Source organism: Petromyzon marinus, chromosome 16 (genome assembly GCF_048934315.1).
Source record: "Petromyzon marinus isolate PM22_M1 ecotype Great Lakes invasive population chromosome 16, UKy_Petmar_22M1.pri1.0, whole genome shotgun sequence".
Taxonomy (NCBI): domain Eukaryota; kingdom Metazoa; phylum Chordata; class Hyperoartia; order Petromyzontiformes; family Petromyzontidae; genus Petromyzon; species Petromyzon marinus.
In genome coordinates, this window is record NC_133682.1 from 2,514,993 (window position 1) to 2,533,667 (window position 18,675).

Below are 18,675 nucleotides of genomic sequence, written 5' to 3' on the forward strand. Positions count from 1 at the left end.
GAGAATGGAACGCGCCAACTGTCACTTGTAAACCTAACACTGTCACCCGTACACTTAATATGCCCTGGAATTATGCAGTACACGTTAATGTGTTTACGCTTATGCTGCGAGCAATGAAAATAAACAATTCAATAACGTGTACCAATAAAAAAAGAATAAAATGATGAATATTTCATTATAGTTGCCGTGCAATATTGTGTGCTTTGGAATCCTCGGGACAGACGCTGGTCTAAAGCACATTTTAATGCACAGGAAGAAGCTCATTCCTCTTGCATGCACAAAAACACAAAATCCAAAAAAAAGGGGAAGGATGCAGTGCCGTCTAACAACGTGGCCTGCAAGGGCAATGGGGGAAATGATGTTTCACTCCATCGGAATAAAACAGGTTCACCAAGAAAAAAATGTTCAATAATTTTACCCCCAGTTCTTCAATATAGTTGCTGTCTCTCTAGACTTTCCAGGTACTGTAGGTTAAGCGACTATAGCAAAGCAATACTGCAATTGCCTAAAACCACTCGTGTTACATTTCCGAGTGCAATGTTCTGATAACAATACACTAAATGGTAGCCAGGTTGTACGAGATATTGTTAGCACAAAAATGGGATGCTGCAAGTACATTACGCTTCAAAAAAAGGAATTCTCGAATTTTTTAAAATAATGCTTTTTGCATTTTATCCTTTCCAGACTACAAAAATGCACAGAAATGTTCGTTGTACTTTGATGTGCTGTGTGTTTATATGGTTCTCATTCCTTCCCGCTGATGTTTATCAGGTTGTAATCATTACCGTGGACCCAGAGGCCAAAGCAGAGATATCACCAGCCTTCAAAGAGAGGACCTAAAAATTAAATAGTAATAAAAAAAAGTCCAGTGTACGAATCTGGCAAGATTATCTCACACGACTGCCATCTGATGAGGCCACTGCCTAAAGAACTGACAGCTATTCCAGGCACGCGGTTCCAGAAGGCGAGATCTGCGCGGCCTGGAGCCACACGCTACCCACACGCTACCCACACACACCGCTGTCCCCCTCCCCGCAGTTCCCGGGGAGGCCAGGATCCCCTTTGACCTGCACGATTCTCACAAGAGTTACGCTGCTGCAGGAATGCAAGAGTGCATTTACAAGACGACGGGGAGGGGGGGGCAGGACCCCGCGGCTAGCGTACAAACCAGAGCGCAGTGCGGGTCTTGTGAAAAAATTAGCGGAGACATGTGAGAAGCCGAAGGGGGTACAACGAAGGCTCCACTTTGCAGTCACACCACAATTACCCCCTTACGCATCCCCGGCCATAGAGAGATGAACTCCGTAAGGCAGCTTTGCTGCGAGGGCCACGCTTTTCTTTCGAACCTTTACGTCATTTGAGCCGAGACAACCGACTTAAGTTTCTTTTTCCACTGTGAGCTCAGACCCTTCAAAACTAAGAATTTCAAATTCTTTTCTTGACCCTTCTGACATTTTTAAAGCATTTAAGCTCCTGTCCCCTTCAGCGATCCTGATATACTAAGGTTGATTTGTTTGTGTTTGAGTGTGTTTATGTGCCATATTTTCTGGTTGCTAAGTTATTTATCTTTTCAACAAATCGCATTACATTTGATTGATCATGCATGATGTTTAAAATCTGGCGACTTTAAACAAGCCTTAAAATGTAACCATGAAGTCCCCCAAGCAGATCTTGCACTAATTAGATTTTCTGGCTAAAAATATTAAACACTTTAATTGAAAGATTACCCTTATTCTTTTTCTTCGTAGCTCTCCTATCTAATCCAAGGTCAGGTAATTCTAATTTAGCACTCACTTCAGAATAACTAACGACCCGTCTGTCGGTCAGACATGAAATATGCAAAGTCAGGCTACACGGTCATGGAAAGATAGCCATGGGTATCTAGACAATTAAAGACAAAACGCAATGATGTCGTTGCACACATCAGTGGCATTGTCCTCTGCTGCCTGGCATCCAGCCATTTACACATTTCTTTCCCGAGCCTCGGAAAGAAACAGCGCACGAATGTTTGAAATTCCAAAAATGGAAAGAGCACGAAAGAAAAGCTCTGTGGGGAATGCATATTTTTTTTGTCCTTGTTAATTAAATTACACAGAAGTATGGGCATTTATATTAGGTAACCTGCTGGTTGCGTGCTGGGTGGAGACTTGAGAGTGCGCTTAAATTCACAGTCGCGCAAAGTAGCACGAGGTGACAGCATCGCGCACGGCTTTGGGCCCCTAATAACATTTTCACGAAGGGATTTTCAGCCCCCAAAACGACAGCGCTGAATTGTGGCAGCAGCAGGAAAAGGGTTTTAGAGGCTGGGCGCATGGGAGGACGGGGCTGTGCGGCGCCGGCTCGGCAAAAATAACCACCAGCAAATGCGCCGGGGTTTCCTTCACTCTTTATAGCCACAGTGTTGAAAGGCACGGACAATAATGTGTTTTTTTGTTTAATCCTAAAACCATCTTGGATGTGGTATAACAACACAAAAAAAATCCATGCGACAGCCGTGCACCCGATTCACCATCTTGAATTATATGTTGGCTTAGGGAGGCAAAGAAATAAAAAGGAATGTGAAAAACTGATTCCTTGCATGGGCCACTGAAAGTTGATGTTTAAAGTAAACCGGATCTGACCTGGGCCCACACACAACCCAGAGCCAATGGTCCTCCCCCACCCACACACCAGTTATCTGCCTCTTGCATTCTTCCGTGTGGGAACATACCTGGGATGTTCCGACCCTTTGCAGGGCTTCTTGCCTGGGGAGAGGGCTCGCATGTCAGGGCCGTGCTCTGACTTGCGCTTCATCTGTGTGGGAAAGGGTCAGGGGTTCACGGGTTGTATGGAAGGGGGGGGGGGCGTGGTTCATTTAGAGCAGGATAGACACGAGGAGGTGGAATGGAGAGGAAGCGGGTTATGAGTGCACGAGGTTCATAGATGTCGGAAGTCAATGAAAAGCGAAGTCGGCAAGCGGTGAAAAGATGCATGTGAAAGTCAAATGTGGTTTTATTGTATGGATGTGTTGAAAAGAATAGGTGAGGGTACATAAATTTTAAAATATGAAGGGCAAGGAATGGCAAGGACAAAACAATGATGTCATATTTGTGAAGGAGCAAGAAAAGGTTATGGGTGGTGGGGGGGTGAGGGGGGGAAACAAGAGAAAAACCAAAACATAATTTATTATATTTACAGCTGAGCACGAAGCCAAACAAACTAGAATGGCAACTGCCCAGACAGTCGTGATGGCGGGCAGAAGCAAAAACAGGAACATGTCACACAATGAGCAACGGCGACAGCCTGTGGGGTCGGGGTGGGGAGGGGAGGGGCCAGCGTCGGGGAACTGAGAAGAGGGGGGCGAGCAGGCCGTGGGCCACGGCGTGGTCTGGCAGGGGGAAAGAGGGAAAAAAAACCCCAACAAAAAAACAGAAGCGGTGGGGCGGTCTGGCGGCAGCGGCCACGGGCAAGCAAATATCACGCAGCAGCAGCAGCAACTGTACGAGCAGACCTCCCAGATGGCTCATTAACACGGACGTTTGTGTGTCAGCCTCCTTGACCGCGGGACGTTGTTTGAAATTTACGCAGAGGTTTTTTTTTCAACCAAGCAAACCCGCCTCTGTACTGCCACGTGTCTTCCACGTCCACCGAAAGCTATTCCTTTCGAGTCGACTTAATATTTTCCCCAATTGTTTCGCTTGATTCCATCAAAAAATCCCAGCTTACAAATCAAGCCGTCTTGGCCCCATGCGTTCGTGGATACGATGCACCTGTGGCAGCGCCTAACCCTCCTCCTACTCCTTTCCATCTGGCCCTTGAATATACAGTCCCAACGGGTGTTCCCAAAGATAGCAAGCATGCTAATTTAGATAGCGAGGCTTCCCACTCAGAAAACCCAAGGCCCGAGCTTCCTTGACGTGCGGTGGGGGCACAAGATGGCGAAACGCTCCGTGTCTCAGTGTGAACTTGACAACTGCCACCGTCTTTTGATGCAACAGCCTTCACAAAAAGTAGGTCACTGGGTGTTAGACGCGCTTCTAAATGAGATGTCGGCTGCAAGCAATGTCAAAACATTTGTATTCCGCTGGCGAAAACGAGGTGCATCGCAGCCTTCTACAGCCGGAGAGAATGCACGGGAGGTTCGTCAGCAACGAAACGCGATGATGGCAATATCAACGGTAATACTTTCCACGATAATAGTGGTAGTTCTGGTCAATAACAGCAGCAGAAGCAGCACTCCAGAGTCTGTGGGGTGATTCTCTGAACCCCCGGGCCAGTTGGTGACGGATGACAGGCGCACATGCAAGGAGGAGCCCCCGAAGTTTTTGCACTTCATTAAGATTTCAATGCGGCTGGCTCCCTCTAGCCTTAAAGCATCGAGAGTCAGAGTAGTGCACTGGATATGCTAAATAATACAACATACAGCTGCATGGAAATCGAAACACACTTTATGAATGTGTAAGTAATAACAACAATGTAAGGTCAATGATTATTTTTTATGAGGTCTTATTTTATATGCGCTCACGACTAATTTGTTACCATGCTAGATACAGTACTGATAAATTGCGGCGTGAAATGCAGCAATGCAATTACACGCAATTAAATAAATGATTTTGGTGAAAACATTTTCTCAATTGCAATATTTTATGACGGCACGGAGAGAAGATATATAGCTGCGTTGAATTATTCACGTTTCAAATGACTGTAAAATTCCGTGCGGCTCGTTCATATGATGATCATGTGATCGCAAATACCCAGCATTTGCACGCAAAAGCCAAAAAGACAAGCCCCCCCCCCCCCCAGCAGTTATGAAAACGGCGTTATCAGGCACAACTTGACATTTCTCTGAGTTATCGCTACCCTACCGGAGACGTCTATTTACGAGCTACGGAAAAACCCCCCAAAAAGCACGCGCTGCAGGAAATTGAGACGACGCGCAGTAACACTGTTGGGCTTTTGAGACAGCTTTCAGACAAACAACTGCTCCCCCCCACCCCCAGTCACAGCCCCCTGCCCCAGCCCTGGCTTAGACCCGGGCCCCATGCGGAGCGATGATTAGCCCGGCCCCTCCAGCCGCTTGAGGACACGCTGGCGCGTGCTAGCGGCCGGAGCGCACGCGCAATCTGTACTCTACGCAATCAGGCAAAAGAAGTGCGTGGTGCTCAAGTGCTGGCGGCGGCTTAGCAGAGGACACGGGAGAGCACTCCCTCCTCCTCCCCCCCCCCCATCTGCCAAGGCGGACGTACATTACTGCCGTTGCAGCAACGATGGAAGATTGCAATTTTTTTTGGGAGGGGGGGGGACAATCCACCCTAGGCTTGACTCGCTACGACCCCAATAGATTTTGGTGGGCAGTGCTGTGCCTCCCAATGCGCCGGTCCGTGCGCATTGGGAGATTTTGCGCACGGGCCGTGGGTGAGACCCGGCGAGTTTGCGCGCGCGTGGGCGAGTGGCTGCTGCTGCTCGATGCGGTGTGTGCGCAATTTGCCTTGAGTGTGCGCGCATCACCATGTGTATTCATGAGCGGGGTGGGGTGGGAGGGGAGATGTGATGGATCCCGAGTGACAGCTCGTGATGTTACAGGCAGAAAGGCTGCAGACTCATTGTCTGGCCATGGACAGGATTGCGGGGTCTTTTGAACACTTGAAAATGTTCCAGAGTGCAACAAACAATGGTCCCTCATTAATAACTTGGCCTATACCCCCCCACGCCCCCCCGTTAAAAAGTTACGGCAAACGTGTCATCAATCAACAATGCATTGGCGTAATTATTTACATTGCATCGATTGGTTAAATATTAAGTCAAGTGCTGTATAGTCTGCACCATCATCGTGGCATTAGATATCATTAATATTTATCAAGCAACTTCAGCAATATTCCCACACTCGCATCAGTCGTGCATTGATTTTAATTAAATTCTGAACAGCTAAAAGCACACACACCTTCTAAATAAGATACGTGGTCGCAGGTGAATTATATATAAATAAAAAGCAAGCACATCCAGCACTAAGAGCTCTAAAATTTGTATTCTCTGTGCAAGAGGCGTGAAGAATAAAGTGTTTTCATAGCAAAGCAAATGTACGGCAGGATCATCACTCATTATTCCACAATGAAAGTAATGCATGTTTACAAACACGGAGAGAAATAAATCACGGCTTACAAAACGCTGCCTGGTGGAACACAAATATCAGAACGTTTTCCCTAATGCGACATGCTGGACTGGCATCTGACTGGTGCTCAACTTAAACAAGGGGGATGACATTAAGCACATCTTTTTTTGAAACTTACTTTATGAAAGATCATCTTGAGTGTGCCGTAGAAGCCCATCTTGGCGGTCGGTGGCATGTGTAGCTCGCCCCGAGTTGAGACGCAGAGTGCCGACCGCGGAGCATGCACACACAGCCCTGCCTGCCTCCCCTCCCCTCTCTCTCGCTTGCACCACGCGTGCGCGTGAATGTGCCTCGCCTCTCTCTCTCCCGAGCTCTCAGCAAGTGGGGCTCGCAAGCTCGGGCATGCCAGGACCAAGACCTCGCAGACGCATTGTTTGGACAGAGCAAATTCCAGCCCCGTCTCGCCCAATTTTAACTCCCCGCCCGTCCACCGCCCGGCAAAATCCCAACCCCGTTGCTGGACACCCCCCACCCCACTCCCTGCCTCCCGCGGGCGACTGCGCGTAATTGTGGAAGACACCCACCGACCGTGTCTCGTTGCGGCGCCCGCGCGCAAGCAAAACGGCTACGCGGAGATTCCTGCCGCGCCGTTGTTTACGAGAGCCCAATATACACACACGCGTTGTGTGTGCGCGCGTTTTGTGTGTGTGTGTGCGTGCGTTGTGTGTGCGCGCGTGCGTTGTGTATGTGTGTGCGTGCGCGCGCGTTTGACGAACGCCGGGGGTTAAATGAGCGCGGCGGCGAGAGAGGTGGGTTGGGGTGGTTCCGGCAAACGCGCGCACCTCCCTGACACTGCCGCCCTAACCTCCAGGGTCGCTCTCCACACACCGCTGGCACCCCCGCGGAAGTGGCAGAGGTTGGTATGGCCCGCCCAGAAGCCATTTCCCCACCCTTATGGCAGCAACATTAATTACGGCCGGAGTGCGCGCGCGTGTGTGTGGCAACAGGCGGAGAGAAGAGTCGGAAGCGGGGAATTTGCCTAATCCTCTGCACGGTCGGCAATGTCAACTTAATTGCCAGATCGTAAACTGTTTAAAGGCAATGGTGTGATAGGAGGGGGGGAAAAGTCGCTAAGTAGGGACAATTTGACAGGTCTTTGGATGTCCATAGACTATCAAGAGTGTTAATTTACATCAAAGCATTCTTCAAAATGTACGAGGATTAAAATCTCTAATTATCTTCTCATAATTTACCGATGATAATGGCTACAACGGATGTAATGGCTGTTATTGCAAGTAACTGTGACCATACCTTTACCATTTTTCCCTACAGGGGAATGAACAATGCCGACATTCAGTGCATGTCACTGTATCTGTGTGAAAATAATGTACACGTACACCTAAGGTGCATACACGGCACACATTCCAATGGCTCAAATGAAGCAACTGGATACCTTTAAAGCTAAGCCACCCTGACTCCTTACAACACAAACGTCCTTGTTAGTGGAGGGTACATTGTTCTCCGTGATGTCTGCACATACATTTGGCAACAACAACAAAAAAAACCCCCACTGCAATTGTCCATTGGGTTGAAATAATACACAACACATTTTATAAGTTAAAGCGCACATAAGCCACAAAGACTCCGCTCTTTATAAAGCGTGGCAATTTAATCTTCCTTGAAATATGCTAAATATTAGTGTAGGCCACAGAAGGCAAGTCTCATGAGAACGGTGGTCAAATCCATAAACCCCCCTTCTTGAGATTTGCATGAGAATTAAAAAATGTTGGGCGGGGGCTTTGTACCGAGTGCACACAATTAATTAACATTTCATTCTAATTAGCGCGCAATGTTTTTATTGCAAGAATTTTTTAAAGTGGCGCAACAGCAATTTTTTTTTACCCATCAGCAATGAATAGTGCACTGTAATTCTTCGAATTCCCCATAGTTCATACTCTAAGCATGCAATATTCGTTGCCTTAAAAACACGAGAATATGCAATAACAAGGGTCATTAAACATGTAGAGTGGGACTTTTTTTCTCCCTTAATAAAGCTAAGCAACTGTGAACCAAACCGTTTTAATGAACTTAGCAGACAGTTTAAGAGTGACTAGCACACTTCTAAGCGCTTTAACACGTGGTCGACAGCTCACGACAGGGGTTCTGTGCAATCATGAGTAGGCATAAGGCCCCACGCCCCACGCTGTCACGCACGCACGGGGGAAAAGAGAGACCCCCTTCCACGTGACCGTGTCACGAGCACAAAACCAGAACTAAGCAGCCCCTAAAAACCCGTCGAGCCAGCCTTCAGAGGCATTCCAGGGCTCATCAGAGAGCGCGCGATGACGACGTTGGGTATTTGCTTTGCTCAGCCCTGCACGCGATCTTGCAGGATGTAAAATTGAACAGTTGGCAACCGCCCCGTCCTCGCACTGGAAGGGGACAACATTCCATCTCGCGGGGCCCCACCGGGCGCCACGCGGCTACAGAAATTACATATGAGAGAGAGGGGCAAAAAGGTATTTTAAGTGTCAACATAAAAGGATAAAAAAGTGTAAAAGGTCAAATTCCATGTGTGCCTTGGTGGGGCAGTGTCTGTGTGATCTGTACCCCAACTAAAACCCGCTTATGAATTCCTAGGGAATGCAAATTAACTAATTAGACACCGCGCCAAGCTGTGATGGGGGCACTACCACTCGAGTACAGTGTGGTTAGGGAAACACAGATCAAATATTAACATTACAAGCAATGAAATATTTAATACATGCCAAAAAAGTTTGTGAGGATTGTTATGTTAGGTTAAAAAAAGGTTTTAATCATATGTTGAAGGTGATACTTAAAATAAAAACATGTAATGCCACGCACCGTATTTCAAGATGGCAATGCTTAGCACTATCTGATCATGCCAATAGTTGTACCGTTCCCGAGGACATCGCACTGCAAACCAAAGCACCACTGAATAATTGAACACTATTTGAAAATTCACTAATACCCCAGAGGGTGCAGAGAACATTTCCTGAAATTTTAACGGTGGGGTATAAAATACAGATCTTTTTTTTTAAGTCCTTTTTCTTCAGGGGAACGGTGCTTTCGTCGTGACATATGTCCACACGGCAGTTCGATCACCGGCTATGAGGGCTATGAGGTCTACAGGACAAGTCGAAAAGCCTACCACACCAGCGGCATGCACACAATTTACGTCTCATGAAAAGCAAATTTCGTTTGCCCGTTGTTCGTGATGAGTGTCGCTGCACTGCCTAATGTAAACCGATACACAGACGGGGGAGGGGCACGGACACACGCACGCATAGGGGTCCACATGCCGTGGATAAAGCAATGTAAACATTTCCAGCATAGCTGACGGGCACCATCAAAAAGTTAAGACCAAAAATAAACGGAGCTGCAGTGGCAAGGGCAACACCTGGTAGGCGAAGGTCTAGCCTCCCTACACACCTCTAACCCCTTTGCCATTCTCACTTCCAAGCTGTCCACTGTCCACACCGCCATACCGACAACCCGATTCACTTGCTTTAGCTTCACCCCGACTTCAAAATATCAGCCGAGGCACGTGAGCAAGTTGTGCGGGGCCGGTATGTAGCTGGTTGTTTCAGTGTCATTGTTATTTCATTCCTTATGTAATCACATTATGCACCAATGGTAAGCAAGTTCTGGAAGGCACATACGCCATAAATAGCCCTAGGAAGAGTTCCATTGCAATGATTAAAATCTTGTTTTGCAGACAATGCCCGTTTTTTTACAATACTGTATAATCTAGTAATAAAAATAAGCGATTAAGCAATATGCACGCTTTAGCTGTTTTATATTTGTATGCATTGAAAAACGTTACACCTGTATCTGTCCGAAGTCAGGCTTAACCAAAAATGAATTATTTGTCATTCCAATACAATCAATATTAATAATTCACAGGCCTGTAAATCCAATTCTGGACGAAGGCTGCACCATAGCATGCCCCACTGCCAGTCACTATGATGGTTTGACCATACTTCACCACGCTGGGTAGTGCGGGTTGGTAAAGGGGGGGGGCGGCGGGGCTCGGGCCAGGACCAGTTCTGACATTACTTGCTACTCACGCTAGCCCATGCCATTAACTGAACTCTGGCGGCTGGTTTCATCGTACAGGACACTTAACTGCTGCTCCCGCCACAACCCATTAACAATATTCCGCCCAATTTAATATTCAAATCCTTCAAAAAATGTTGTACCTCTGTGAAACGACATTTTTATAGAATACTCAAATTGTGGTACAATCGTTATTTGTCCAAGATTAGTATTCTGAACAGTGCCAACTTCTCCAGAGAAGCCAATACGACTTCCCCTGCATGAATGCGGTGATATTGAAACGAGTTAAAAAAAAAAAACTTCTAAATAATGCCTTCAGAAAATATGTAAATGAGTGATATGACTGCAAAATCTCAGCAGCAATGGCATGTTCTGTTTACGTGACAAACCTTACTAATTGACTGTCGAGTGGTGGCAGGTTCAACGACACATTTATATTTACACGATCTAACCCCCCAAAAAACCTGTATTATGGAGCAATTAGCATGCGAGGTTTTTTCCCGCCCTCTTTAAAGCTGGCAATATTTGGTATTTTAACTGGAGAAGAAGACCCGTTGAGTAACGTTGGAGTTCTGCAGAGTGATGTACGCCGCGCCACTCTTTGCTGGAGATTCGTTTTGCCCTTAACAGTGCGAAGCTTGTAGAGACAGTTTTATGGCCCAAATATGGTTGACTTCACTCCTCACCGCAATACGATGGAACGTTTTCATGGTAGCTAGAATGAAACATTTCGCACGACTCTCAAGCCAGCTCACGCCTTACGTGCTCTCTCTAGATTGGTTGGGAAAAAAAGTGTCAAGTGCAGAATTATTATTTTTTATACCTGATAATAGATGTTATTTGGAGCATCTCATCATTAATGTCGAGCCTTTTATCAATCCACTCATGAAGACCTCCCCGAGCCATGGTGGTCACGGTGGTTGTTGAACCATACTTCGCCATGCTGGTCAGTGCAGGATGTTGAAGGTGAGAGAGGTCCCCAGCACTCGCTAGGATATCACCTGAATTGATCTCAGGTCACTGGGTTCGAAAACGAAACAATTTAAACCAAAGTATTTTATTTCGATTTAAAGCTTTCGTGACTGCAGGGATTCATCTTCTTGGTTCTTTCGGTAAAGTCACGTACAATTGAAATAAAATAATAAATAAAAATAATAAACATAATGAAATAAAAATTCTCACGACGTTTTGGCCACAACACAAGTAGCCTTCCTCAGGTGTTAATCCAACACATTAACACAGTTCTAGATGTAAAGCTTTCGTGACTGCTAGGATCCATACTCTTTGGTTCTATTGACTTTACCCAATAGAACCAAAGAGTATACATTAACACAGCTACTTCAATGCTAAATTCTTCTGTTGATATGTAAACTCCTTGGTCAAGGCGCTCTGCTCCTCCCACCCAGCTTAAAAGACGCGGCCAAAGCTTAGCTGTGTTCACTGAAGCGCTGTCTTCCCGACAGTTCTGTCTCTTCACCTGAGGAAGGCTACTTGTGTTGTGGCCGAAACGTCGTGAGAAATTTTATTTTATTATATTTTTATTATTTTATTTCAATTCTACGTGACTTTATCGAAAGAATCAAGAAGATAAAGTATTTAATTTTACCAGGTAAGGCCCACTGAGCTATATAGCTCTCTTTTCAGAAGCGACCTGGCCACAAATGATAGCTCAACAAAGTGGCTTACAATGTGGAAATGTATAGCAGCCAAATACTCTAAACGCGCCATGTTGATTCTAATTGGAGGGAAAAACCAGAGGACCCGGAGAAAAATCCACGCGATCACAGGGAGAACATGCAAACTCTAAATATACAGGCGTCAGGGTTGGGATCGAAACCAAGACCTCCTGCACTCCAGGCGAGGGAGTTAACGTCTCTCCAGGCACAGCGCACTCAGAGTTGCATCACTACAGCAGCATTTTCATCAATCGGAGGTCCAGAATTGCATAAGCTCTAGAACCAGGGCAGCTATAGTTAGACTCATAATGCATGTGGGTGGTTAAGTCCTGTCCTGCCAAGTGGTGCCCGCGCACCTACAGTGAGGGAAAAAAGTATTCGATCCCCTGCTGATTTTGTACGTTTGCCCACTGACAAAGAAATGATCAGTCTATAATTTTAATGGTAGGTTTATTTGAACAGTGAGAAACAGAAAAACAACAACAAAATCCAGAAAAACGCATGTCAAAAATGTTATAAATTGCATTTTTATGAGGGAAATATAAGTATTTGACCCCCTCTCAATCAGAAAGATTTCTGGCTCCCAGGTGTCTTTTATACAAGTAACGAGCTGAGATTAAGAGCACACTCTTAAAGGGAGTGCTCCTAATCTCAGATTGTTACCTGTATAAAAGATACCTGTCCACAGAAGCAATAAACCAATCAGATTCCAAACTCTCCACCATGGCCAAGACCAAAGAGCTCTCCAAGGATTGCAGGGACAAGATTGTAGACCTACACAAGGCTGGAATGGGCTACAAGACCATTGCCAGCAGCTGGTGAGAAGGTGACAACAGTTGGTGCGATTATTCGCAAATGAAAGAAACACAAAAGAGTCAATCTCCCTCGGCCTGGGACTCCATGCAAGATCTCACCTCGTGGAGTTGCAATGATCATGAGAACGGTGAGGAATCAGCCCAGAACTACACAGGAGGATCTTGTCAATGATCTCAAGGCAGCTGGGACCATAGTCTGAAGTTTGCCAATGAACATCTGAATGATTCAGAAGACAACTGGGTGAAAGTGTTGTGGTCAGATGAGACCAAAATGGAGCTCTTTGGCATCAACTCAACTCGCCGTGTTTGGAGGAGGAATGCTGCCTATGACCCCAAGAACACTATCCCCACCGTCAAACATGGAGGTGGAAACATTATGCTTTGGGGGTGTTTTTCTGCTAAGGGGACAGGACAACTTCACCTCATCAAAGGGACGATGGACGGGGCCATGTACCGTCAAATCTTGGGTGAGAACCTCCTTCCCTCAGCCAGGGCATTGAAAATGGGTCGTGGATGGGTATTCCAGCATGACAATGACCCAAAACACACGGCCAAGGCAACAAAGGAGTGGCTCAAGAAGAGGCACATTAAGGTCCTGGAGTGGCCTAGCCAGTCTCCAGACCTTAATCCCATAGAAAATCTGTGGAGGGAGCTGAAGGTTCGAGTTGCCAAATGTCAGCCTCGAAACCTTAATGACTTGGAGAAGATCTGCAAAGAGGAGTGAGACAAAATCCCTCCTGAGATGTGTGCAAACCTGATGGCCAACTACAAGAAACGTCTGACCTCTGTGATTGCCAACAAGGGTTTTGCCACCAAGCACTAAGTCATGTTTTGCAGAGGGGTCAAATACTTATTTCCCTCATTAAAATGCAAATCAATTTATAACATTTTTGACATGCGTTTTTCTGGATTTTTGTGTTGTTATTCTGTCTCTCACTGTTCAAATTAACCTACCATTAAAATTATAGACTGATCATTTCTTCGTCAGTGGGCAAACGTACAAAATCAGCAGGGGATCAAATACTTTTTTACCCTCACTGTATAAGCAACGGCCGTCTTTCACCATCACAATTAAAAACGGAAACTCTCTCCTGTCTCGCTCTGTTTTTAAATCACTCGGACGTGTAAAGCAGCAGCAGCAGACAGATGCTTCCTTTACATTTCAATTCCTGCCCCCGGGCACGTACAGCTGGCAGATATGACGGCGGTTTTTGCCTCGATAAAATCTTCTGCCGCTATTAAGGACGCGACGCACTCGTCGAGAGAAAAACAACTCGGGGGGGGGGGGGGGGGCAGCAGGAAGTTTGCGTTGGTGGGGTGGGGGGAAATCAATTCTACGGCTACATTTATTTTCTCTTTCCTGTGGTTTGTTTAACGAGTTCTCCTTTCTTAAACTGAGACGGCACGCGCGCTTGTTTTTGTGCGCGCGCGATGTGGCGACGGCACGGCACACTCGCAGACCACGGCCTCTCAATGCGGACTAGACCCCTTCTGCCACAGACGCTCCCCGACAAAATTACATTGGCCCACCGATTGCTAAATCCTCAACAGGCTGACTGCAGGCCACTCTATCTCTTCCAACAGCCTTCAACCCTTCCAGGTCCGGTAAGCGAGGTCGTGAACCCTTCCACCCAACGCAACCCTCGCACGCACAAAAAAAACCAAGATCATAACAGTCGTGCTGCTGTGTGTGTGTTTTTAAGAGTGACTCCGATTTCAGCTTGTTCTTGTTCGTGTTTTTTTGTTTTTTTATTTGTTGTGGTTGCACCCGATTCAAGAGCCGAATGGCTCGCAGGGCTACGTGACTTTACCAAAAGAACCAAGAATATGAATCCCTGCAGTCATGAAAGCTTTAAATCAAAATTTAAATAAAAAAAACTAAAGCTCTTCCGCGCTTTTGTTTAAATTTAAACCGATGATAAAGGTTATAGCGGATAAGTAAATAAATTGTGCATTAACACAGCTGTGTGTACTACGCATTAAGAGACTGAGTCAGTGCACAGTGGTTGTAACAGCTCTAGTCACAAGGGGTGAAGGGATGCAGTAGTCTTGTATGCAAATGTAACATCTTCAATTAACCCATTAACACTGACAACACTGAACCGTTAGTCCAATCAGGTGGCCAAACAATCAGATGAATGCAAAACACTATGGACATCCGCACCGTGCAAAATAATTAAAGGACGCTATATTTTGATTTAAAGATTTCATGACTGCAGGGATTCATATTCTTGGTTCTTCTACGTGACTTTACCGAAAGAACCAAGAATATGGACGATATATTGTTTATGTTTTTAATTACCTATTAAAGATCGTGACCCGTTTAAAATTAAACACTGCTTTGTAATATACGAGGGGGGGGGGGGGAAGCGGGTACAGTGGATAGTGACTCGCACTATGGACCCGGTGACCTGAATTCAATTCCTGGTCATGGCTAAACACCCGTTAGCAGGGCGTGATATCTAAAAACAACGTTGAGGCTCCTCCCTTCACCAACCTCCTTTGGCCAGGGTGGTGAAGTATGGTAACAAAATCTACAACACCAAAAAGGCACGGGTAGGCCTTCATCTAGAAGTGGACTGCTAAAGTCGTACACTTGCATCACATTTTAAATTATGCCGAGATGACATTCAGCAATTATGTAATAGCACCAACTGCCAGCAAAGTAAATCATAAAATAAAGACTCCAATGCAATTACTGGTTAAAATAACTACTACTCAGTGAATCAGTGACTAACGTTGATATCGTTAGAGATACCTGACAAATAAAACATTGGAAAATGTAGTTTTTCTCACATGACTCACCACACCAATTATTTTGATTTCAATATTCCTCCCTGCACAGCTGCTTAGGGTGTAACACCATTAAAAAAAACCCCATGAGTCATACGTAGTGAGCTGCATTTATATCTATTTTAGCAACATATTATTTGAGAACATTAATTTAAAAGTGCAGTACAATAATCCAAAGGAAAATTGCACAGGAAAAAAAAACATGCCAATGGAATTCATTATGATGAACACTTGTCGACCTACTACACACACCAAAGCCACGTTTACTTTGCAAACAACCATTACACTATGTAACACGATTTTTGTTCCTGGATAGTAAGTGTTATTTTCTCATTGCTTATGCCTCAAAAATAGAAAATGGCTATTATTCCCCACAAACTTTGCTTTTGTGGCCAGGACTCTATGTGAAGGAATGAAACAAATGCGCACGTTTTCTCATTGAAAATAGGTACATTTAAAAAATATATCACTGTCCTGGTCACAAAAGCAAAGTTAGTGGGGAGTAATAATAGCCATTTTCTGTACTTGAGGCATAAGCAATTAGGAAATAACACTTACTACCCAGGAACAAAAAAATATATAATTTGTTACACAATGTTATTAACGGAGTGGATTATTAACTTTGCTTTTGTGTCCTGGTCACAAAAGCAAAGTTAGTGGGGAATAATAGCCATTTTCTGTACTTTTGAGGCATAAGCAATTAGAAAGTAAACCTTACTACCCAGGAACAAAAAAAATATATTTTTTGTGAGACAGTAATCATTCACAAACCTTTTGTCAATTGACTGCTGAAGGAAGGTCTCCCCACGCCGCCATCTTGGTTATGGCAGTTGTTTTTTTATTTATCATACTTCACGACGCTGATCGGTACAAGTCGGTAAAGGAAGGGGAATCCCAAGACCAATTCAAGTATTACTCGCCACTGGTGATAGCCGTGACGGGAGGAACTGAACTCGGGTCACCGGGGTGTGTGACCGGGGTGTGTGAAATGGTCCACCACTACCGCTATACCTCCTGAAATGTCACGCTGACCTAAGAATCAAGCTTATGACAGAAGTCATTAGAACACATAATGACTCATTATAATGATGGGCTAAGTCACTGCTGGATATGTCCGCACGTTAGCTTTGCAGGCTTGATAGCCCGGCACGTCTCAATTCCCATGCCACTCTTGTAGCCAATCCACTAAGACAAAAAATTGGCAGAAGAATTACAAATCAAGGAACGGGGAGTAAGACATCGTCCATAGCAGACGAGAGACGAGGTTCTCATTACGTGCCCTTGAACTGCCTTGGGGGCAAGACATCTGTTCTGTGCCGTTATCATCGCACAGTGAGATCTCCTGCATTTTGTCCGACACAAGTACAGCATGATCCTGACGCCGCAGCTCCCAGTTAGAATTCACGCTCAAAATTGCACACGAGACTTTAAATGTTATAAATGGAAGAAAAATAAACCCTTACATATCTTTTCGGCTAATGGACTCGCGTAAAAATTCGCACACAGACAGATACAAGATTCGATAAGTACATAAACGAGCTAAAAATACCTTCATTAATTAGATATTAATGTTTTATTTCCTCCATTTACACTGACCCACCAGGTAAAAGGCACTGTCATTAAATGCTTTAATAAATAAACCCACCAAACAAATAGGCTTAGGATTGTATAATAATCAACTCTCACACCAAGTGTAAATCTTGAGATTACCTGCATAATATAAACCCCTCAAAGAGTTCCTTGTCCAAAGCTGCAAACTAAGCGCACATGTGACTGTGCACCATTTTGAATACAGTATATTTAATGTTGATTATACAGTATATTTAGCTCGGACTGATGTTGTTTAGAGGGGGTTGCTGGCACAGTGGTTTGTGTACTGTGAATTCAGCCACTTGAGTTCGATTCCTGCCCACGGCTAACGTCAGTGGCGAGTGATAACTGAACCGGCGCTGTGCTGCACACCCCTTCACCATCCTGTACTGACCAGTGTGGTGAAGTATGCTCAAACAACCCCAATGATGGACACAGCCTGGGGGGACCTCCATCTAGCAGTGGATTGACAAAGGGCTGTAAATGATTGTTTTAATTATAAATGGGGAGGTGTTAGTCAGCCATGGAAGCTGTTTGACCATGGATTACCATGGTCAGTGAAGGCAAGTGAAAGAGGGGGCCCGAGACCGGTTCAGATCACTCGCCACTGATGTTAGCTGTGGCAGGCAATCGAACCCGAGTGGCTGAATTCACAGCATAATGCGCTATCTAGCGACTGCGTCACCGCTCCTCTGGGATGGTGTGGGATGTTATCCGTTCTAAACGCCTTCAAGTAAAATGTGTAAAAAGTCAAAACTCATCCTCGCAGTGACACTTAGAAAATCTAATTTTTCAGGCCTGCATATCTACCTTGGAAAGTCAGTCTGTCTGCGCTCTACGTACACAAACGCACAATCGTTAAGGATCAGAATCATGCGCGATGCAAATACGATCGCACACACGTCATACCAAACTCTTGCCTGCAATAGCAAAAGAAGTGTCTCAATATGATGGCCCCAGAGGGAATGTAACTCGTTTACCCTAAGGCAAACGACTTGTGGGGTAAAATCTGTCACTTTACATTCACTGCCTCTGCTAGAGAGTGGCCACAGCTGTTGTACAATTACTTCGATAAATTCAAATTTAAAATCCCTGGGATGCAAAACTTCGGAAGCAAAATGAAAATAAGTGAAGTCACAGTGTCGTATGTATTTGGGTATAATACAGTGTATACATTTATTAACATGACTGGAAAAAAATAACAGCATTTGGCTATTTGGCAACAGAGGCCTGGGATTAGGTAAAAAAAAACAAGAGCTACTGTACCATGCATAATCACTAACTCAATTCCTAGATACTGTAGCTTGCATATAAATGGAATATGCATGCATGTAAACAGATGTGAAGAAAAAAATGTCAGAGCTTATGTAAAACTGGTGGTAACTTGTGAGATTTCCATTTGAAACTGGCTGGAAGGACAAAAAAAATCGTTATCGAAATGTAAAAATGTAATGTTTCATGTCTATGACATTTCCAAAACTTTCTGTCCGTGCCTACGATTGCACGTGTCCGTGTGTGCTGCACGCGCGAATTATACCTTATCAAGAAATCTTTTGGTTTCTCATTAAATTGCAAACTTTTTTATATGCAACTTGGGCATTCGATGACGAAGAACCACTTGTCGATGGTTCTA

General features: G+C 45.1%; 1 protein-coding gene across 5 annotated transcripts in view; it reads right to left on the reverse strand.

Moving 5' to 3' along the window:
* Nucleotides 1-18,675, reverse strand: part of FBXW7 (F-box and WD repeat domain containing 7) — a 102,510-nt gene that overhangs the window by 25,859 nt on the left and 57,976 nt on the right. For 4 of the 5 annotated variants that reach the window (XM_032955532.2, XM_032955531.2, XM_076067417.1 and 1 more), the window contains one exon: nt 2,711-2,793. In XM_032955532.2, the coding sequence (XP_032811423.2) occupies nt 2,711-2,793 (83 nt within the window). Of the gene's footprint in view, nt 1-2,710; nt 2,794-6,266; nt 6,598-18,675 lie in introns of those variants that run through there. The other variant, XM_032955533.2, reaches the window with a different exon arrangement.